The sequence below is a fragment of the Narcine bancroftii genome, chromosome 12 (assembly GCF_036971445.1).
Source record: "Narcine bancroftii isolate sNarBan1 chromosome 12, sNarBan1.hap1, whole genome shotgun sequence".
NCBI lineage: Eukaryota > Metazoa > Chordata > Chondrichthyes > Torpediniformes > Narcinidae > Narcine > Narcine bancroftii.
The window spans coordinates 21197130-21220543 of NC_091480.1; the positions used below are offsets into that span (position 1 = coordinate 21197130).

The following is a 23414-nucleotide window of genomic DNA, read 5'->3' on the forward strand; positions in this document are numbered from 1 at the left end:
GGCCGGGGGTGGGGGTGGGGGTGGGGGCGGGGGCGGGGGCGAGGGCGAGGGCATTGGCCGGGGGTGGGGGGGTGGGAGGAGGGGCAGGGGGTGGGGGCAAGAGGGGCGGGGGCAAGAGGGGCGGGGGGTGGGGGTGGGGGTGGGAGGAGGGGCGGGGGCAAGAGGGGCGGGGGGTGGGGGTGGGAGGAGGGGCGGGGATTTTTGAGGTACACAATCTGCCATCATTTGGAAAGACAAAAAGGACTGATTAGGGATATTCAGCATGGCTTTGAGCTTGGGAAATAATATCGCACAAATTTGATTTGGTAACTTGAAGAGAAGACCAGAAGATTGACAAAGGTGATGCCTTGCTGTTGTCTACATAGATTCCATCAAGGTCTTTGACAAGATCCCACATGATAGGCTCATTTGAAAGGTTAGTCACAGGGTAGTTAGTCAATAAATGTAGATGCGATGTGCTGAGAAGCAGATTAGTGGGATGGAATCTGCGTCACTGATATCTTTCTTCTGCTCTGATTGCCATGGTCAAGATAAATTGAGAATTAGCAGTGCGCAACAATACCTTTACCCTGGAAGTCCAGCACGTGAACTTCACCCTGAAAGTCTAACACATAAACTGATAAAATAAATAGAAATGGAGCACCTGGCAGAGTTGGAAACTTAACAGCAGATGGCCAATTACCTACAGCCTGACGATACCATTTCTTCAGCTACTGGAGCACTTTCCCCCTTATTTACTTTATCAATGAGCTTAGAATATTCAACTCTTCCAGTAAACCTGTTCAAATTTGCAAGGAGAAAGTAGATATCCTCTGGTCCATCCAGATGGTTCTACAATTCTGAATGCTATGAATAACAAGGAATACACACTCCAAATAAAAAGTAGGTACTGTATATACACGTGTAATAGACAATACCATGTACAAGTCGACCCTTTATTTTTGGCCAAAATATCTGGTATTTTCCATATATCGTGTGTAAAAATCGATCATCTGATTTTAGCCTTGGCAACCCGCCCACTGGAGCTCATGACACCTTGACCGCAGACCCTTGCCTTGGACGCCTGCCCATCCGAGCTCCCGAAGCCCCGACCTCGGACGTTCACTTTCAGTTGCTTGCTCACCCGACCTCCCAACGCCCCAACTGTGGACTCTCGCCTCAGCTCATCCGAGCTCCTAACGACCTGACCGTGGACCCTCGCCTCTACCACCTGCTCATCTGAGCTCCTGACACCCTGACTGCGGACTCTGCTTCAGCCACCCGCCCATCCGAGTTCCCAACACCTTAAATGCGGGCTTACCACCTGATTCCGGCTTCTCGCCCAATGCCTCGAATAATGCAGGTAGCTACCGCAGTCAAAAGTAGCATGCGTGTAATAGTCGATCCCCTAAATTTTACCCTAAAGATGGGTCTATAAAATTCGGCTATTACATGCATATATATGGTATGGGATCTCCCAAGAGAATCAATGACACAGATAAATTCCTGGCCACTGTGGATAAAAGATTGGTAAAGTCTTCTAGTAATTATCAGCAATCAAAATTAATGGAATAGGTTTGATGAGCCCCTGCAATATTTATGTCTCAAGGGACATGTGCAAATAAGTTTTGCTTTTACTTGAAGGAATACAGAAAATTAGTTTCCACCACTAAATGGGTTAACCTCTTCCACATAACATTTGTGGATCCTGCTCTTCTCTAAATCTACTATAAGCCATGATTGATAGCAGAGGAGACTCAATGCACCGAATAGCCTTATTCTGGTCCCACATCTCATGACAAAGTCTTACTATGGCATGAGTATTAGATGTTTGACAAAAGAAGAATGTTAAACATAATTTCTGTGCCCTGCTCTCTTTCCAAAGATAGTAATGAAAATGCTTTTTTAATAAAGCAGATAAAATTTTCTGAGACAAACGAGATGCTGAAAACACTCAACAAAAGCAGTTAACGCTTGAGGTCTGAGACCCTTCATCAGTACATAACCTGAAGCATTAACTGTTTTTCTTTTCACAGGTGTCGCCTGACCTGCTGAGCATTCACAGAATTTTCTTTTTTATTTCAAATTTCCAACATGTTGTTAACACACAAAAGTGCTGGAGAAACTCAGCAAGTCCAGCATCGTTCATAGGAGGCGTAGATAATATCATGCATTTTCGAGTCTGAGCCCTTTGTCAAAGTATGAGCAAAAAGCAGGCAGGTGCCTAAATAAAAAGGTGGAGGGAGGGGGAAATAAGGGGCAGGGGAGGTACACAGGCTATCAGCCATGAGGCCAATGGTGGACATGGGAGTCAATTTTTGATTTCCAGTTTTTCCTGGAAATACATTGCTCCCCTGTGGTAATCATTAAGTATTTCAACTAGAATTGACAATAAAAAGCCTTTCTGTTCAGTTGATTGACAGCCACATGAGTCACAGAGAACAATTCAAGATTATTTTGTTTCTCCACTGAACTGAATTATTTAATCAATGGTAACATTCTGCTCAATCTCCTTTGCATCCTGTCCATAACCCTGGCTCCAGATCTCAACACAATAATGTAAAAGAAAACCAAGAGTTTCATCATTGTATTTCAAAATTGAAGGTTGCATTCCCAGCAGTCCAAACCACTGTCTTCTTATTAACAATAATTATTAACAATGTTTATATATTTATGATAATAATATTTCATTTTTTTGCAGCGCTGAACAACTGTTAGTTTTACACAGAACTAAATTTTCCACTTAAAAATCCTGTATTACAAAAGGCAAACTTAAATCTTTGCCTTTTTCTACACTTCTAAAATTTAGACATACAACACGGTAACAAGCCATTTTGGACCATGAGTCCGTCCCTGCCAATTTACACCCAATTAACCTACATCCCCGGTACATTTTGAATGGTGGGAGGAAACTGGAGCCCCCAGGGAAAACTCATGCAGACACAGGGAGAACATACAAACTCCTTACCGTGATACAAAAACTAGAATTGCCTGATATATGTCCTAATCAATTCGTTGCTAAACAATGGAACTTCCTGAGATAACCTTGAATTTCAAGGTCCCTCAACTCAAATAGTGGGTGAATTTTCTTCTCATCTATAACTTTAATAAAACCCCATACAATTTAATTACTCTTCACTCAGACTATTCCTTCACAACATGTGAATCACCTGCTATGTGATAATATCTCAATAGCTCTTTTCAAAATATATCTGTGATAGGACAGACCTATCACCAATGTATATAGTTACAGTATCTAGAGTATGTAATGACTGTGCTTACAGCGATTGGCTGAGAGCTTAGCCACACCTACTGTCTGGGCCTTAAAGGGTTGTGTCCCTAGCCAGGTCGGATCATTCCGGACTGGTCGGCCACCTGTGAAGAGCTCCTGTCTTTTGCTAATAAAAGCCTTGGTTTGAATCAACAAGTCTTTGGTTCTTTCGACGAGCTCTACAATTTTATTAGCAAAAATTTTTTTTTAAAAAGGGATGGAGCGTCTGACTCGGCCAGAAAAACTTGACATCGACACAGTCAGCTACAGCCTTCAAAGCCTTCAAAGTTCTGGCTGATGAACTTTGAAAACTTCCTAAGGCTCATTGAGGTGGAGGAGGATAGCCAGCGTCTAACAGCATTGCTGTCTATGGTGTCCTTGAGAGTCTACGAGGACATCCAGGATGAGACCACTTACACCGCAGCCATAAAGGTACTGAATGAACTGTACGATCAACCAATGAACAGAGTTCATGCCCGGCTCGTGCTTGCGTCGAGGAAGCAACAGCCCGGCGAGTCCAGCAGGGCATATTTACAAGTAGTAAAGGCGTTGGGCAAGGACTGTAACTGTGTGGACAAAACTGCTGCCGAGATCACAAACGATCTCGTCCAGGATGCCTTTGTGGCCGGGCTCCGATTGAACGAAGTGAGGCTGCGCTTGCTTGAACAAGGGGTAGAAAAACTAGAGGATGTGGCCCAGATTGCAATCACAATGGAGGATGCAGCCTTAAAGTCAAACGAGCTCTCTAGGGACTGGACCCCACGTTCTTATATGAGTAGAGTGCCCTTCTACCCTACCACCCCCTGAGATACTGATGGCCTGTTGGCTGCTGCTACACTGCCCCCTGTGAACCCAAGATGTTATTTCTGTGAGAGGGACAAGCACAGCAGGTCCTAGTGCCCAGCAAGAAAAGCCAGGTGCCAGAAGTCCCTTAAAAACGGCCACTTTGCTGCAGTCTGTAGGTCTAAAATGGCCACCGGCAAACACAGTGCCTCGTGTGAAGCCCAACTACCACTATCCCATTCAAACTCTTCTTCCCCAGAGCTCTCGTCCAATGAGAGCGAGGGCTCCCCTGCACGGCAACACCTGACGTCACGGAGACGCCAACCTGGAAGGGGCAGCCCACCCTCGCAATCATGATGTTGGCCCGCCTCTCGCCCCCGTGTGGCTTGGATCAACAAGTCTTTGGTTCTTTCGATGAGCTCTACAATATCAGAATATATTTTGTTCTTGGTGAATGGAAATTGATTCTCGATTGCACTAAAACAACAGAACTTCTTGAGGTAACCTTGAATCTCAAGAAACCTCAATTCAAATAGTGGGTGAATTTTCTTCTCTTCCATAACTTTAGTAAAATGGCACATTGGCAGACACATGGATGTTCAGACTTTTTCAGTGATTGGGGGGAGGGGGGATCATTTATTTCCCCAACTGTGGCAATAAATATATTATTTTTGTGGATACAGCAATTTAATGGAAAGGTCGCTCTCAGCAGCCATATTTTCTATTTTATTTCAGGTTCTCAAAATCTGTGTTGTCATTAACCTCTTCCATGTTAAATATTTAATTGGAATGGAAGAATTGTACTTTTAATATGCTGGTACTGTATATTTCTTAAATCATATAAAACAATACCTTAAACATGTGATCCAATGCTATATCTTGTATCAAAAGATAAGCAAGTTTCCCGGCAGAGAAGGATACATTTTGCCTTCACAAAAGTCTCCTGAAAACTTAGTCTTCGTTTTTTTTTACAAAGTGTACATCATGTTCGACCAGTTGAAATACACAATTATCTCATCCCTGGCTGGAAAACATTGTCATTTTGGGAAATGGATGAGCAGGGATTGTTTTCATTCCATCTACTTGTAGATGAAGTTGAAGCTTTATCCTGTCACAAATATTTATGACCAGAATTTGCAATGATTTGCCAGGCAGGAGGAGTGGAATGGTCTGACGCAGGTACGATGGGTTGAATATACCCTGACTTCAGTTCCCAGAAGCTGTATTAGCCAGATCCATTGTGGAATTCACGAGATTTGGGCACCAAGTCGTGGAATCCCTCAGAAAGGCAGAGAATCAGGCCGGTACTGCAATCGCAATGGAAGTGCCAACGCTCAGTGCAAGAACGACCTCCTGCGAGTTGTTAACTCAGCCTGCGACATCACGGGCTCCACTCCATCGAGGACATCGACAAGTGGCGGTGTCTTATGAAAGCAGCCTCTATTCTCAAGGACCCCCCCCCCCCCCCACATGATCCAGGCCCTACCCACTTCACTCTGCTACCACCAGGAAAGAGGCCTGAAGACGAACACCCAGCGGCACAAGAACAGCTTCTTCCCCACTGCCATCAGATTCCTGAATAATCAATGATCCAAAGATGATAGTGTCTTTGTCTTGCCCTATTTTGTAGGGCAAAACAACGAATTTTGTGATATGTCCATGGCAATACATTCTGAGGTGATGGATGAGAGGCCCACTCTGAAGGTCCATGGCAACACTGATAAAGACACAAGAGCTGGAATCTTAAGCAAGCAAAGATTTGCGGGAGGCGGTCAACCAATCAGACAGCATTTATGGGAAGGAATGGTTGAGGGTCCGAACCTTTGACCAAAGCCTTCTCCAGTAGCCACGTGGTGCCAACCCGGAAGTGTCGCCCCCCTTGTGCGGCAGCCAATAAGAGCTCGGCCTGGTTGCCAGGTGACGTCGGCTCGTTTGAGTAGGGTGATGGCGGGCGGCGGTCGGCGCGGGAAGCGGGGTATCGGTGGCGGCCGCCGCGCCTCCTCGCCTTGAGGCGGGGATCGTCGGGGTGGGGGAAAGAGGAGGAGGGGCGGCAGCCGGACATCCGCCGCAGCCGAGCCTGCCCGCAGTGGTGGCGGCGGCAACCGCGCCCCTCGACCCAGGCCCAGCGCCGCCGCCGCCGCCTTGGAACCGAGATTGGGGATCCTGCACCGAGGGGGCTGGTGTCGGCTCGATCCCTTGTAAGTCTGCCCACCCCTTCAGGCCCTGATGGCCACTCGTTTGCGAGGCGAACTTTTGTGGGTCAAAGGTGACGGTCATAATTTCCTCGCTGTTCCCTTGGCCGCCAGGCGGAAATCTGCCCATCACACGTTTGATTCCCCCTTACAATGTCGACCTTGCTCTCTGATCCTTTACATGTCGTTTTATTCATAAGAAAGGGAGCAGAGCTCAGCCTTTCAGCCCATCCATTCTGCTGTACCCTTCAAATCAAGGTTGAGGTATTCCCTTCACCCCCCCTTCCTTCGTGTCTTCTCTCATCATCTGGTACCCAATGACTTGGCCTCCAGTTCTGTATTCCACAATTCACAGCTGAATGAAGAAAAATACCCCCCCCCCCCCACCCCCTCATCTCTCTCTCCAAAGGGATGTCTTTTTATTCTGAGGTGGTGACTTTGGTCCGAGACTCTCTCACTACTGGAAACCTCTTGCCAGTTCTATCCAGCCCTTTCAATATGTGGAATGTTTTGATGAGATTCCTCTGCATTCTTCTGAGGTCCGACGAGTACAGCGGGCCCAACGCTGGCCCCTGCAGAACACCAGTTATCACTGGCAGTCTGACAGAAAAGACCTCCTTCGCCTTCTCCCAGTCATTTTGTTTATCACCTGTATGCTTTGCACCACAAACTGTATTGAACATAAAATACAGTAGGTGTCGGCCATTATGCTCCTTGTTTCTGCAATGTTCAACAAGATGAATTACTTCTTTAATCTGAAAGCCACTTTTTTTTGCACTAAACCAGTGCTCCCTTTTGGCCTTCTCTACATTAGGGAGAGTCAGCACAGATTGGGCAATCACTTCGCTGAGCATCTTTGCTCTATCCACACCAGTGATTGAGACCTCCCAGTAGCCAACCATTTCAGTTCTGCGTCACACTCCCACACTCATGTCTGTCCATGGCATTGTGTACTATTCCACTAAGACCACCTGCAAATTCCAGAAACACTCCTGATTTTCCATCTGGGTACTCTCCAGCCAGATGGGATTAACATTGACTTTTTCGGGTTTCTGCTGACCTGCTCTCCTCTTGCCTCCCTTCCCTTTCTAGTTCTTCTCCCTTCCCCCTCTATTCACCTGGCCATCCCTCCTCCCCTTGATCGCTGATGCTGTCCCTTACCTTCCTTCTTGACCTATCACTTCCAGCCTTTGCAAACCACACTCTTTTCTCTCCCCCCACCCTCGACACTCTTTTGTTAGGACGCCTGCTGATATTTCTCCATACCTTGATGAAGAGCTCTAGCCCAAAACATTCGTTATGTAATTTTAGCTTTACTACATAAAGGACACTGCTTGATCTAGAGTTTCTTCAGCCTTGTGTTTTTACTTCAACCACGGTGTCTGCAGATTTTTATGTTTTACTTTTCCACTAATCTATTTACTTTACCTGTTTGTATGTATTCTTTGTGGTTTCACCAGCTTTGTAATTTTAGAACATTGGGGAGCATGGAGCCTTGAAGCAAGTGATTTGGTTCATCGGCTTCATATTTACTTCACCTGTTCGTCTTGTCAGCATCCAACAGAAAGAATACAGTAGTGCTAGGGAGGACACAAACGACTTTAACAATGAAGCTGACATGGTGTTATCTAGAGAGAATCTAGGCTATTTGTAATGAAAGAGTCATATTTTGTTGTATTTTGAGAGGCTTGGAGAGGTTACAAGTAGAGGAGTATTGAAATAGTAACTGGATGGTCTAACTTTAAGTTGATTGGAAGTAAGCTGAGAGAGAAGATGATAAATTTATTTAATTTACTGTGTGGTCAGGGTTTCTGGTATCTGCAGTCTGAAAAGGTGGTAGAGAAAAGATCCTTGCCACATTTTTAAAAATATGCAGATGATAGTTGAAAGTGCTGTAATCTGCTAAACTATGGAAGAAAGCATTTATGATTCAGTGACTATCTCTTGTTTAAGGTGTACATTTTCTTGTACTACCACTAAAATGGAGGGTTATGCAATAGTTGGGGTAGTTGTTAGAGTAGGTTTTTAGGTCATCACAACACTTTATTGTCGATTTTATGTCCTGTTACACATGCCATTAATTTCTTTCATTCTGTTCTTTTCAATATCCATGTTGTATCTCTCAGTTTCTCATTATTTTAATGGAAGTATATTTAAATCTTTTGTAGGGATATTGAAGAAACTATCATAAAAGAAAATATACAGGAAAATTGTAGAAGACCAATGGGGAGAATGAGAAAAAAAAATTAATATTAGTAACAAAAGTACGGGTGATTTCGACAGAGCTGAAAGGTCATTAATCCCATGAAATCAATGGTATAGATCCTAAGATTTGTTAGACTGATGTGGTTTTGATCTTACAGAATTCCTTAAGGTTAGCAAAATATGTTAAGATAAAATATAAAGTCCTTGAACGCACCTGGCACTTGTAACAGGATAAGCAAGGCACAAATAAAAATGCAAAGGAATGTTCGGGAGCAGTTAGATTTTGAAATATTTGGGCAAGAGTTTGCAAACTAACCACAGCTGATCAACCTTTACACAAAAAGACTGCAAGAAAAAAAATAGAAACAAGGTACTAGAGATGTTTATCAGGTCATGCAGAATCTGTGGAGAGAGAAATGGAATTAAATAAGGTCAATGACTTTCATCAGGTTTAGGCTGAGTGAGGAAACCATTTTTTTTTAAATTGCAGAGACGAGGAATAACTCGGGAAAACTAAAAGAATGTTTGTGAGAAGAAAGAGATGGAATGATTGAATGATAAGCATTGATGGTATTGGCTAAAAACGTGATAAATCCTCATGAATAATGGAGGATTATTCCATTAAGCGTAAATAAGATTAGTGTTAATTTAGTCTTTTTTCAGAGGTTATGAGCATTAAATTCTGTATTATTCTAATATTTAAAATATAGATTTCCTCCAGACCATGTTTATCCTTTTTGGAACAAAACCAAAGCTATTTACACTATTCCAGTGTGATTCAATTGAGTACTGTTCAGATTTTACTTAACTCCTCTGTGCTTAAAGTGAGCTCCAGTTCGTTGTGCCACTTTTATCATTTTTCAGATCAAGTACCACTTGCATATCTATGTAAATAATGATTTCAAATGGTCTATACTCTCAGCTGCCTTTATTCCTGCTGAGACTAATTTTCCAGGGAATATATTCTTCCTACTGAAATGTATTACAATACAGTATCTTCAATGCTTCTGGCACTAATGTTATAGAGAATTACAACATGGAAATGACTCTTTGACCCAAGTCTGCACCACTTGGACACTAATTCTGGGCTAATTCATATTCTCCCTGCATCCTTATCTACTCTCATTTTTCATACCCATATGCTACAGTTCATGTACACTCTTAGGCCAACTTAAAATTTGCTTTTACATCTTGAAAATCTCATTAATTGATCACTGACCTGTATATTGCCCTCTAGTGGAGATAAATTGTGGAATGTGTGAGAGATTGAAGGGAATAAAATGGGTTAGGATCAAAGTAAATGTACACTTGAGGGCTGGTGTTGATTTTGCTGGGCCAAAGGACCAGTTTTTTTTCTGCTTTGTATCTGATTTGGATGAAGGCCTATTAACCTACCAATCCACAGAGGTGACAGGATATTGGAACAGCTGGAGGAAACAGTAACGTGTAAGCCCCATGGAGGCGAAGAATGAATCCAGGTTGCTGGAGCTGTGGGCAGAAACTCTACTTACTGTGTTATCCAACTATACATTTACCCTATAAGCCTTTTCATACATTCTGTCACATTCCTCTCTTTATCCCTTTCCTGTTATTTGAAAATTATGAAATGTTATTTTTAATTCTAGATTACAAATTTGTGCCAATACTAAACAGCACTGACTTGCTTCAAGGATTTCTACTTACTACTACATGCCATTTTCCTGTTTTGTGAAAATTTATGATTTAATTTTTTTTTTAAAAAGAGCTAAACAATATTAAACATTTTGAATGCCTTTGAATGTTGATGGCATTCAAAGCTTTCAGAGACTTGTGAGTGTTGAAAACGATTTGAGTTCTCTTGGCAATTTTGTTGGTTAGTTTAGATCTGATGCTACTGTAATACAGGAGCCATCCATATGGTTACTAACTTGACTTTCAACAAGTTTACATTGTTGAATCTGCATAGGTTTGAAGTTCTGTTGTATATCAATAGAGACCATGAACACTATTCAGCCCATTAGGGCATATGGTCAGAGTTGGGGAGATGAGATACAAGGGGAGACTTTTAAAAGACAGCTGAAGGCAATGCTGACTGTGGAAAAAAATTAACGTTGGGAGCACAGGGAAATCAAAGGTTTTGGAGCTAGAAGAATTTACAGATAAGAGGTGGTGAAATTATGAAGAATTTGGGCTTGCATTCAGGCTAAGCTAGAGGAGAAGATATGGTAACTCTTTAAGGAAATTAATATTTGTACTTATCCACTACAGGTAGTGCCAAATTGTTATGAGGTAAGTTTGTAGAAGCTGGGAAATATGACCCTAACATACAAGAGCAGAAGTATGCGATTTGGCCCATTGAGTCTGCTCCTCCATTCCATCATGAGCTGATCCATTCTCCCACTCAGCCCCACTCCCTCCCTTCTCTCCATAACCTTTGATACCCTGATTATTCAGATACTGATCAATCGTTGCCTTAAATACACCCAACGCCTGGCCTCCACAGCTGCCCATTGGCAACAAATTACAAAGATTCACCACTCTGGCAAAATAAATTCTTTTGTATCTCTGTTTTAAATGGGCACCCTTCAATCTTGAAGTTGTACCCTCTTGTCCTTGACTCACCTATTATCAGAAACAACTTTGCCACATCTACTCTGTCCAGGCCTTTCAAAATTTGACATGCTTTTATGAGGTTCTCCTCCCCCCCCCCCCCCCCCCCCCAACCCCCTCTTATTCATCTGAGCTCCAAGGAGTACAGTCCAAGAGCTCTCAAGGGTTCCTTGTCTTCTAAGCCCATTCCAGGAATCATTCTTGGAAATCTCTAAACCCTATCCAGCAAGTACTTTCTGTCTGAATTATCCAGGGCCACACAACTAGTTTTGTGGGAAAAAAACTGAATGATTTTTGGCTGTAGACTGGTGACTGTTTTTTTTTTAAAAAAAAAAAGCCTTTCTCAACCTCTTTTTGGCCAAGGCCCTCTTGAGACTCGACTCAAAGTTTATCGACCTCCTCCCGTGTATCAGTCAAATTTAGTTTCTTCCATACTTCTCCAAACGATTCCTGATGTTAGTCCCTAACCCTCTAAATATGCCGTGGCACGCACAACCCTCATTGAGGATGGCTGGTCTAAACATAAAAACTATTTAGAAATGTTGGATTCCATTGCTTTGGCGAGCGTAATCAGGCTAGCAGCCCGCGCAGCAGCAAACAAACGAACTGGTGGATGAATGGCAAGGGCAGCTTAAAGGCCCATGACCCCCAGAATGACTCTGGCCTTGCTGCACAGCCAACAGACAGGGACAGTGTGTAGGGAAGAAGAGCATTGTTATGCAGGAAAGTACCTGCGCATGGGAAACCCGCTTTTGTTATGCATGTTAGCAAAGGGGGGGGGGCCATGGTAATAACAGTGCAAGTATAAAAGTTGGGCCTGAGCCCTAATAAAACTCAGAGCTTAACCTGACTGCACTATGTGTGCGTGTCTTCTTTCGAGTAGTGCACAGCTACAATACCTTATTTATTTTCAAGCAGATTTACTGCAAAATTTCATTTGAATTCTTGGCTACAGCAAATACTTGGCTGTAGTGTATTTGGAGTTGTATGCTTGGTTTATTTGGATTGGTGGTTAGACTCTTAGTAATCTAATACACTTATTTTCACAGATTTCGCACAAACAATTGGTGGGTAAAAATGGAAGATTATGAGGAATTTTGTAAAAGGCAATTAGCCAGGATTCAGTCAGAGATGATAAAAAATGAAATTTCACTATCAGTTTGCCAGAAGAACACTTCTTTCATCAGCTTTTATGGGATACCTGTACTTCCTCCATTGGTAAGCCATTTCTTAAAACTTGCGGGTGAGGGAAAACAACATTCAAAAAATTAGTTAAAGAGATTGTGAATGTATTAGTCGTGATCCTTCAAGGATTGTTAGAGTCGTGAATGGATTCGGAGGATGAGAAAATTGCAAACGTCACTCTACTTAAGAAGGGGGGTGGGAAAGAGGCAAAATTCAGGAAATTATAGGTCGGCTAGACTAACGTCAGTTGTTGGCAACATTCTAGAGTTCCACTTTTAAAGAAGATATGGGGTACTTGAAAGTACAAGATAAAATGGACTGAAGTTGGTATGGTTTCATTCATGGGCGATCTTGCCTGGCAAATCTGTTGCCATTTTTTTGAGGAAGTAACAAGCAGGATAGACAAAGGAGAGTCAGTGGATGTTGTTTACTTGGGTTTTCAGAAAGCCTTTGTCAAGATGCCTAACATGAGACTGCTAAACAAGGTGGGAGCTCATGGTATCATGGGAAATGTATTGGCACGGATAGGGTGAGGAAAGGCAAAGAGGGAGGAATGTTCCGTAGGGGTTGGTGTTGGGTCAATGACTTATCATGATGTAAATGATTTAGATGATGGAATTGATGACTTTGGGGTCAGGTTTGCAGATGATACGAGGATAGGCAGAGGAGTGAGTAGTGTTGAGAAAGCAGGGATTAGTTGAGAGAATGTACAGTGGCGTCTCTTTGCAAGCAGCTCTGACAGGAATAATCAAATATTCCCATTCAGAGCTCTAAAAATCAAGCACAAAACCAGAAACACAAAATCAAACTTACCTGTTAATATGGATGCACTATCTCAAGGAGAGGCGGGGTTGGGGGCTACTGGTCAAGTTGAGATGTTGGGACCTGATGCTTTGACTCCCTTCCATCCTCCTGGCCAACATATAATCCTTGGAGAACAAACTTGATGAATTCCAAGCCAGACTTCAACATCAGAAAGCCATCAGGGAGAGCTGCATGATGTGCTTTACAGAAACATGGCTAAACGCAGACATTCTGGACATAGCACTGCAGCCCAAGGGCTACACTCTCCATCTTGCTGACAAAATACCGGTGTCTGGAAAAACCATGGGAGGTGGTGTTTGTGTCATTATCAATTCATTGTGGTGCACAGATGTGACGGTCATGTCCCAGCCCTGTTCCCCCGACCTGGAACATCTGGTGATCAAGTGCTGCTCATGCTACCTGCTGAGGGAGTTCACCACCATCATCCTGGTCGCAGCATACGTTTTGTCCCAGGCTAACGTCAGGATGGCACTGGAGGGACTGAACATTATCACCAGTAAAAGTAGCAAAAGGGAAAATGAAAGGAGTATCAATGTCATGTATTAGAGAATAGGTTACAGGGAAGTAGGTTGTGAAAAGGGAATTGCACTGAGAATTGGTATAAACTTGGGATGAATGGCCTTCTTCAATGTCAGAGGAAAAATGTGAGAAATTGTGTTGTCGTTTATGCCATTAGGCTGCCCTGATTTGATGCAAATCCCAATCTAACAGTCAGCCAGTGGATCCCTTTTTTCCTCTTTCTGGAATTGAAATTGTTTTCAGATTAAAATGGCATGCACCGTTATCCTTTAGTGAAAGATAAGCTTCACGCACTTGACACGATCAAGAATAAAAGTCAAACCCAAGTTGCACGTGACCTCAGCATACCGGAATCAACACTTCATGGCTGGAAATATCAGGAAAATGAGTTACACGCGTCGCTTTGGAAAGTTGAGGAAGATCAGCAGAGAAACCTCGCAGTTCAAAGCTAGCAATGAACGGCTAGACTGTTTTAAATGGCGTCACGGGATTTCACAAGTATTAATGTCTGGAGAAATTTGCTCAGCTGACAGTGCTGCAGCCAGCGAATATCCGGCAGAACTAAAACTCTCTTAGAAGAAGGAGCCTACGTTGAAGAACAAGTGTACAACTGTGTTGAAACAGGCCTCTGCTACAAGATGATTCCAGATCACCCGCTGTCTTGCAAAAATGATGCCCGTCGATGTGAGGGGTTCAAACAATGCAAGGGTCGTGTGACATTGTTATTTTGTGTTAACAAGACTAGAGCACACAAGTTAAAACCATTCATGATTGGCAAATTTCGCTCACCCTGCTGTTTATGTGAATGTGAAGTCATTACTGTTCAAGTACGTGCATAGCAGCAATGGTTGGATGACAGTGTCATCTTTGAGGATTGGTTTTACAAAACGTTTGTCCTTGCTGTCTGCGCTCATTGTGTAAGCATAAGCTAGAACGCAAAGCTCTTCTTTTGCCTGACAACTGTCACATCCAGCTGCCAACCTAGTAAGCCGCGACGGAAAGATCAGAGTTTCTTATCTCCCAAAGAACATTACATCTAAGATCCAGCCCGTAGATCAGGGGATCATCTTCCTGTTCAAGCAAAATTATAGGTGTGAATTAATTTGTAGAATTGTTGATGAATGAACAATGCTGGAAGACTATCTGAAAAGCAAGAACGTTAAAGTTTGCTGCTTAGATGGGAAGGGCTGGGCTGAGCAGCAGTCAGCTCCTCGTTTGCAGAAAAATTGCTGGGAGAAGGGTCTGGATCCAGCCTTTTCATCACAAAAGGAAGATGATGAACAAGAATTCTACGGCTTCACAGTTGCATAAGTGGGTGAGACGCAGAGGCTGTTTGAAATTAGTAGAGAGGAATTCTCCCAGTGGTACTCTGCCGATGACAAATTCCCAACATATGATGGACTCCGAGATCGTCCATAACGTTACTATAGCATTGGTTTCCGAACCACTGGAGGATGACAATGAGGAGTCTCCACCTCCAAAAGTGTCTGAACCCAATGAGTACCTTGAGGCTAGCCTACATTGGCTGGAAACCCAGTATGTGGACCACATAAAAATCCTCGAGCTCAGAAGCATTTTGGATTTTGCTCGCCGGCAGCAATGTGCTGCGTTCAGGCAATGAACACTCAATCGCTTTTTTAAGAATTGAAATGATAATTGTAAGAAATTAAAAAAATGATTGCAAATACAGATATTGTACTTGTTTTTTTTGGAAACATTTTTTTGTGACCCCGGTTTTGCGCAACCCCACTTTTTGTGATCTGATTTTTTTTCTGACCTGAACCATCGTGATATAACGGGGTTCCACTGTATATGTAAACAGCAGCTTGTTTCAATGCATCAATCAAATGGATAGCAATCTTTATTGATAGGGGAGAAAGGCATGCTGGCTGCTGTGGCAGCTGATGAAGGGTGTTGTGAGTAATTGAAAAGTGGACCAAAGTTTCTAAGGAAGAATGTCTTCTTTGAAATACTGAAAGGTTGGGAGAAGGAATGAATGTTGAGAGATGATAAAAGATGATCAACCAAAATTAGTCACATGTGAAGTGCAAATGTGCTGTTGTAATTCTGTGTAAGAGAAGAGTCGGCAGAAACGTTCATCTGGCCCTCTGGATCCAGAGCAGGTTAGTGAGGGTGAGTTTAACACCACTATGTGGCTTACTATACTGTAGTGGATTAATGCATTTAAATCCAAAAGATCACGTGCTTGCAGGCTGTTTTTATTTGTCAATAGAGCACTTTGTAAGCATAGTCTTTTTAATGAGTAAACTCCTTCTGCACAATAGTTAATTATAAGCTTTTGTCAGACTCCTCAATTGCTGAGGGTAAGCAGGTTATTTTGGTCACAGTACACAGTAGAGGTGCTTTTTCCTTATTTATTGCCTGGAGGTTTTAAGTGCACTTTCACTGTAAATTTCTTAATAAAACAAAGTTAGTTTTGCCCTTTTGTAGATGAACATTGAAAGAAAACTGGAGATGCAGCAATATAAACAAAAAGCTGTGGAATTAGAGCTGGGTCGGCATGAAGCGAGAAAAAGTGCTCTGCTTACCCGTGTGGAAGAAATCATTGAAAATGTGCAGGTGGGTTATTTTATTACATATGCTTATAGTAATGAATTTTAAATTGAATTGAAAATTTCATAGCAAAGTCAAAAATTGAAAGAAGATTGCATTATTTTCTGCGACATTTAAATCTAATTGAGTATGTTAATTCTCTACAAGTAAATGCATTTCGTATTTATGAACAATGTGGCATGGTATGCTAATCTCCATGTAAGAAGGCAAAGTGAGTGACGGTTAATGTAACTGTCAATACCGTGTAGTGCTGAGGAGATTCTTTTGAATAAGCTGTTGGACTCAAAAGATGGTGTGCAGTTCTTTTTTGGAGGCTTGTCTTGTTGTCTCTTGTTCTTTATTAAGTAATGTAGATTATCCAAACCTTTATCTCAGCAGAGAACATAATTTCACTTGCTTTGTTTGTTCATTTTTAAATTGTTGGTTTCATAATGGGAATTCAACTAATCTTTGAGTGCAATATTGTTAAATTAGACACAAATGGAATGTGTAAGAGTATTTGATAGCTCACTAAACTCGTGTTGATGATGACAACTTGCATCGCTGAATAGATTATGCATTTTAAATTTATATTTTAAACGTTTTTATGTCTGCAATTTGAAATACTGGGGTCTTTATCCTTGTATGCATACTTTTAGTGTTATGCAAAGTAGTGTTTTCTGCACTATTTATCATTTCTAAATTTTGTGTGCAGAATATGAAATTTTCACATGGAACCAGAATAAAATGCTATAAAATCACCAATAAAATCTCAGCAGCTGTTCAATGTAAAGATGCTTCTTAAAACTTAGTTTTTTTTTTAACGTATCCTCATGCGCCTGTAAAATTGCTATGTTATTAACCATTTACGGATCATACCAGAGTTTTATAAATACCTAATTATTGTCATGTATTTCAAAATAAAGACTATAATTTAGCTTGCTCTGGGGAAAATGGGCAGTTTTGATAGACTTGGTTGGTAATTTGCAGATAATTCAACAATAAACTTTCAAAATTATGTACAAGGCCTCAACTGTTCCTTGACCAACTGCAAATGATTTGTAACCTCTGGGCAAAATGAAATTACACATTCTTTGGTGTTGTGGGGGGTGAGGTTGGGGGAAGTGCATTCAATTTGCAGTATGGAGGCCCTCCTTCCAGTTTTGTACAAGTTCTCTGCTCGCAAAAATTCTGTTCCTAGACTTCTGCAAATGAATGCAAAGATTCTTCTTTTATCATAAGGTGCACTTGAAGCTACTGGTGGTGTGAATGGGGAGACATTGTGAATAATTGACAATAAGGAGCATTATTACTGCAGCCTCTGGCAGAAGAGGTAAATCCTTGAGCTTGTGGTTGAAGAGCTGATCAAGGATACTTTATTCTGCATGAAATCAAGCTAATTGTGTTTTTGGATGGCATTTGTCCAGAAAATTAGAGCACATTGCATCATCTGCATGGTAATGTAGTAGGAACAAGAGTCTGACCTGTTTATGGTACTTGTCCAGTTAATCCATTTGAATTTCTTAAGTTGTAATATTTGGGAGTGTTTGGGGTGGAGGACTAAATGATGGTTGCAATGTTGATTTGGTTGTGGATAGTGATTAATGGATACTTGGCATTAGCCCAAGTTCATAATCTAGATCTCATTGTGGATTTTTTTTTTAGCATTTCATTATCTGAGGACTTGTTAATGAAGCTGATCAATATGCAAGCATCACTTAAGAATCCTTCTCTCTATTTGACTGGTGTAAGGTCATTCATCAAGCAATTGAAGATCTTTAATGCAAAGAATCTTGTGCTGAGGAAATCTTGTAGCAATGTCTTGAGACTGAGATATCCCAAACTCTCTGGAAATTATGGCTATCTCACTTCATGCCATTAGCATGTTTTCGCCATCTTTTTTTTTCATAAAATCACTCATTATTGCCAGATTCATAATATGAGATGCTGTTCCTCTACTTTTGTGTTTAGCCTCAGCCTAGCAATGGAGGAAGCCAAGGACAGACATCAATGGGAAGTTGAAGTAACTTTAATTTTGTAAGGCTATTTCCTCTGGAAATGTTGCTTATGTTTTAAAGACTTTGTCCCTTTTTAAAATCATGTCAAAATGCAACGTAAATACCTGTAAAAGTTTTAAAAGTGACTGCACCAGTAGTGTAGTGTGAACAGGTCACTGGTGCTCAGCAAATAATCATTTAGACTGCGCTTAGTCCCTTCAGATGTAGAGGAGGCCATATTAAGAACATCAAATGCATTGGAGAATGTTGGAGAAGCTACACAGATTGTGTATGGGGGTGGGGGAGGGGGGCATCTACTGAAAGACTGGGCACCTTGAGAGACTAAACGGCTGACTTCCACTTTTTGGGTGCTAATCTAGTTCTGTGGCTTGGCTCGATGATGAGAGAGTTTGTCTAAACGATGTAAAACTGAGACTGGCTTTGCAGGATTGCTCGAGGTCATTTAAATTTGTCGCTTTGTGACTAGATCCATAGATTGAAGTCTTAATTGTTTTTTTTTGTGTTTGAACATCTGGCTGTGTCTTTTTTGAAGGATGAAGAATTGATGCATGTCAGATATTTTGCTGTGTGACTGTAAATTTGACCTATGTACTAAGATGCAGTGATGCAGGTTATTTTGCAAGCAAACCACAGGTCCAGGTAATCATATTTCCCTTTGCTTTGTGACGACAGCCATGCTATCAAAAACTTTTGTCATGAATGTTGTTGCTGCATTTGCTTAATGATAGTAACTGGAAGCTAGCAGAAAATCCTGCATATCACAACCAGGTTTAACTGTTACCAGGTCTGACTGTTTACAAATGTACACTTGGATACCAAAAGCAAAACACAATGGGATTTTATTAGTTTACAATATCATTGGTTGCCAACCAACAATTATATTATGCTTCACTTCCAATGGACCTCCTGGAGTCTCGACATATCTGATTGAATTGATGCTTTTCATATGTTTAAGATTATTACAAGTGTTTATTTTTGAAAGATGGAGACATCAATTTTACTTAAAATCATTAAATTTTAATTCCTTTTTATAGGTATGTAAAGTGCCAAGTACTACTGAATGTGTAAAAGATCCTATTGTCCAACCTCCAATTGATCTCCCAACACCTAACCATTCTTCGGTTTCACCAAGCTATACTGAGAAATCGGAGGATCTTAGTCTATCACCTAGGCCACTGCTGAAATTCAAGGAAAAGATTGCAAATGTAAACTCTGACCAAGGATCTACTGTATCTTCTGAAAGAAGTGAGCTTCCCTCTTCTTGCAGCATCCAAACTAATGACGCTGGTTCAGTGTATGCGAGTCCAAAAAGAGAATCGAAAACTGATGCATTGCCATCTGCAAAGGAATCTCCAGACCATTATGCAATGAGTCTCCTGAATCTGCTTAAAAAGTCAAGAGAATATGTTGAAAGAGAACAAAATCGACGTAATGGGAAATTTATTTCCAAGAAAAGTACAAATGATAGCCATTCAGATAAAGAAAATGAAGGTGTTAGAGTTGATGACAGGGAAAAAGAAATAAACAAAATTTATAACAAGTGTCAGAGATCTAGTCCTGATATACTTGATAAAACAAATAGTGCAAGGTTATCTTTCCAATCAGAAGTTGCCTCTGCGATCAATGAAAGCTTTGAATTGCACGATAAAGCACCTCTTGGCATGTCTACTTCAGTTTTACGTACTTCGACAAATTTAGACTCTGGGGCAAAGCCAGTAAAAGATTCACCTAAAGAGTTTGAATCCGATGAGGAATGGGCGAACAATAGTTTGCCTAAAAGTTTAATAGGATCCTACGCCAAATTGCCCAATCCTGAACCAAGTCGTAGTCCCAAACTGCACCAAAGGCGCCCCAGAACGTCAACCAATATTATGATTAAAAACCCAGTGAATGCTTATGAGTTGAGCCCCCCACAAAAATTCATTGGTCTCCCAGGGTCAAATCAAGTTCTGAGAAATTTTGGTAGCCTTGATGTAAGAAGAGCCATTCCAAATGAGCTTCCAGCAGTTGGGAATCAAGAACATTTTGAAAGTGCTATGAAATTGGATGATCTTTCAACACCTTTGGGAAAGACGAATGATATGGTTACAAATAAAAAATCACAATATACTTGGTCTGAACTTTCTGGAAAGTCTGAAACGAATAGGATTGGAACAATTGTTGATCATGAAGTTCACGTGCCAATAAGGAGCTTAATCCACAAAGATTCCAATGATTTGGAAAGGACATCTCCGTTACTCGCAAGCAAACAAGAAGCATGCCAACTGTCGGAAGCCCTGAGTGAACCAAATGGCCAAAAGACAAGAAGCCTGATTGAAAATGCTAAACAAAGTTCACCTGTTGCACTCAACAGGTCCTACGATCTCAAACATCCATCTCCAGTGCTACTGCAAGCCCAGAATAGGAGGCCACAAACTGATTTCTCCGTTACATCTTCCGAAAGTGAGAAGAGTCCACAAAGCAACATGGAAATGAAAGCCAAATGCAAGTTGGATCTGGGTACTTTTAACACCAATGAAAGCAAACAGTCTGTTATAAAATCTACAACATCGTTTGCACAGGAGATGAGCAAATGGATTCAAGAAAGGCATCAGAGAATTCCTATCGTCAGGAGTGAAAATGAAGTGCCCTTAAATAGCCATATTAAGCCAGTAGGTAAGGATTATTTTTTTTTACCCGAAGCTTTAATTTTGTAAGGCTATTTCCTCTGGAAATGTTGCTTATGTTTTAAAGACTTTGTCCCTTTTTAAAATCATGTCCAAATGCAACGTAAATACCTTGTAAAAGTTTTAAAAGAGACTGAAAATGAGATAGTTGATGCCATGGTTGTAATTTTCCTAAATATTGTAGATTAAGGAAAAGGTTTCACTTGCAATCTTGTAACTTTATTGAAAGACAAAATGAACAGTTATGGAACAGTTGTCGTGCGCAAGCAGCATTAGCTTTTGTAACAGAGCACTAGAAAAGTTCAAGATAATCAGAGACAATAATATTTTGTCAAAAGGATATAATGTTTGACCAATTTATTGAAGAAATGTGCTGTGAATAATGGGGAACAAATGGATGTCTGATACTTGGATGCCTGATAGTTAGATGTCTGAAAATCATTTGAAAAGGTGTCACTTCAGAAGGATGTGGAACATAAAAGCATATGGTACAAGTCATAACATATGGATTGGCTGTCCACCAGGACATGGAGCATGGGCATAAGAAGGTCATTTTCTGGGTAATAAAATGTAGTGTGTGGTGAGCTTTGGGGACATTTCTGTGGGTCTCAACTTTTTCCCATTAACTTGAATGACTTGGATCTAAAATTTCTAGGAGTGTAAAAAATCCCATGTATTGCAATTTTTTCCCTCCTGAATGTGAAGCTGCAAAATTTAAATCAAGAACATGTTGGGGAAATAATGTTGAATTTCTCACAAACTCCAGGAGTAAATTTTATTCCATAAGTCAGATTTTTAGGTTGTGATTGATTTCTGGAAAAACACACTTCTGTAACCTGGAGAGCAGGGGTCGTCACCTGTTCTTTTGCCATAAATTCTGCATAATTTAGGAAGGATACCTTAATTTTATTATTCTGGATGCTTCATGCCACTTCTCATCCCCCTTCAAGTGGCACCATAATGAAAATGGGTTGTAATCATTGGGAGTTTTGGCACCAAAGCTCAAAGTGCATCTTTGGGGAAGTTCAAGTACAAAGAAATCCAAACCAGAGTATTTATTAAAAGCACTGATTCAACAAATGAATTCGAGACAAGGTGGAGAATATAACTCTAAACAAATTGCTTTGTAAGCAAATCCCATTATTCAGAAAATAGTTGAAATTGATATTTTAAAACAAAATCCCCAATAAAATAAATGATTTTCTGCAGAAAGATTAGGTGCAAATTTTGTGCATAAAATTCATCTGCCATCTGTTCTGTCTTCCAGTCCCTCAAAGTTGAAGATGAGTTGTTTCCAATTCTTTGGCTTCTGAGGTGGCTGATGAATGCAATGTGGGACCCGTAGACTCTACCACAGGTGTGCAGGACGTGTACCTTTTGGGCCTGCTGGGTGGGTAATTTGGAAAGGAGGTAACCCATGAGTTGGAAGTGTTCAAGAGGTCAGTCTTCACTTTTGTTCAATAGACTTTTTTCTTCTTTTTTTCTTTGGCTTGGCTTCGCAGACGAAGATTTATGGAGGGGTAAATGTCCACGTCAGCTGCAGGCTTGTTTGTGGCTGACGAGTCTGATGCGGGACAGGCAGACGCGGTTGCAGGGGAAAATTGGTTGGTTGGGGTTGGGTGTTGAGTTTTTCCTCCTTTGTCTTTTGTCAGTGAGGTGGGCTCTGCGGTCTTCTTCAAAGGACTATGAACTTGAGCCTTGAGTAGGTAGTGAGGTGCAATTTTGAACTGCTGCAGGACTTAAAGTTTTGGGTGCTGTCCTTATGTTGAAAATGTTGATAAAAGGGCTCAAACTTGAAAAGATGTGTTTCTAATCTGAACATTTCTTGTTTTAGATTTCCACGGTCTGCCACTTTTTTCTTTGCTTTTCAGTCTTTTGTCACACCTAATTTTTGCTTTGTAATTGATGGATTATTGGGACGAAGGAATACCCTTCCTCTAACTTTCTCTTGTCGACGTGTATTTCTGTGGCTGGTCCAGTTGAATTCCTAGTCTGCAGTGACAACTATAATAACGATACTGAGGGATTCTATAATGTCATTGGTTTGATTCTGTTTTGGAATGGACATTGCCTGGCATGTTTGTGGTGTGAATATGACCGTTAAAAACCCCCAGTATCTGGCACCTATGGGAATTGGTAGATGCCTGATAAAATAATTTTCTTGTTGCTTGAGGTTGTGTGATTGGTGAAATGACCACTCGGGGCACCAATTTGAAACTTCTGTATTTTTTAATGTTTATTTTTTTGCTGGTTTCATGAGGCTTCTGGTTGCTTGAATTTGGATAACGGGGATTTTACTGTATTTGCCATTTACCCTCGAGCTCTTGCTGGATACAGCTGCTGAGGAGTTGTACTTGAACATGATGTGATTATTGATGAATATTGTAATTTTATTCTACTGGATTATTGCTGCAGAATATCATTTTTAAGCACCTGAAGCTGGCTGGGCTCATGACATAGCCCTGAACACCCCCTACCCCCCTCAGTCCACAATAATGTCCTCTGGGATAATTGACCACTGGAAAGTGTCTTTTCACCATTGATGAGCTTTGAGAATGCCTTGATACCCCACTCTGTCAAATGATGCCTTGATGCCAAAGTCAGTTATTCCCACTTGGCCTCCAGAATA

General features: G+C 41.2%; 1 protein-coding gene across 1 annotated transcript in view; it reads left to right on the forward strand.

Moving 5' to 3' along the window:
* The first annotated feature begins 200 nt into the window (after nucleotides 1-200).
* The window catches only part of LOC138746581 (centriolar coiled-coil protein of 110 kDa-like), a 40575-nt gene continuing 17361 nt past the window's right edge, over nucleotides 201-23414 (forward strand). Inside the window, exons 1-4 of the mRNA XM_069904872.1 lie at nucleotides 201-415; nucleotides 12069-12237; nucleotides 16000-16128; nucleotides 19154-20770. Of these exons, the coding sequence (XP_069760973.1) occupies nucleotides 396-415; nucleotides 12069-12237; nucleotides 16000-16128; nucleotides 19154-20770 (1935 nt within the window). The 5' untranslated portion in view covers nucleotides 201-395. The remainder of the gene's footprint in view (nucleotides 416-12068; nucleotides 12238-15999; nucleotides 16129-19153; nucleotides 20771-23414) is intronic.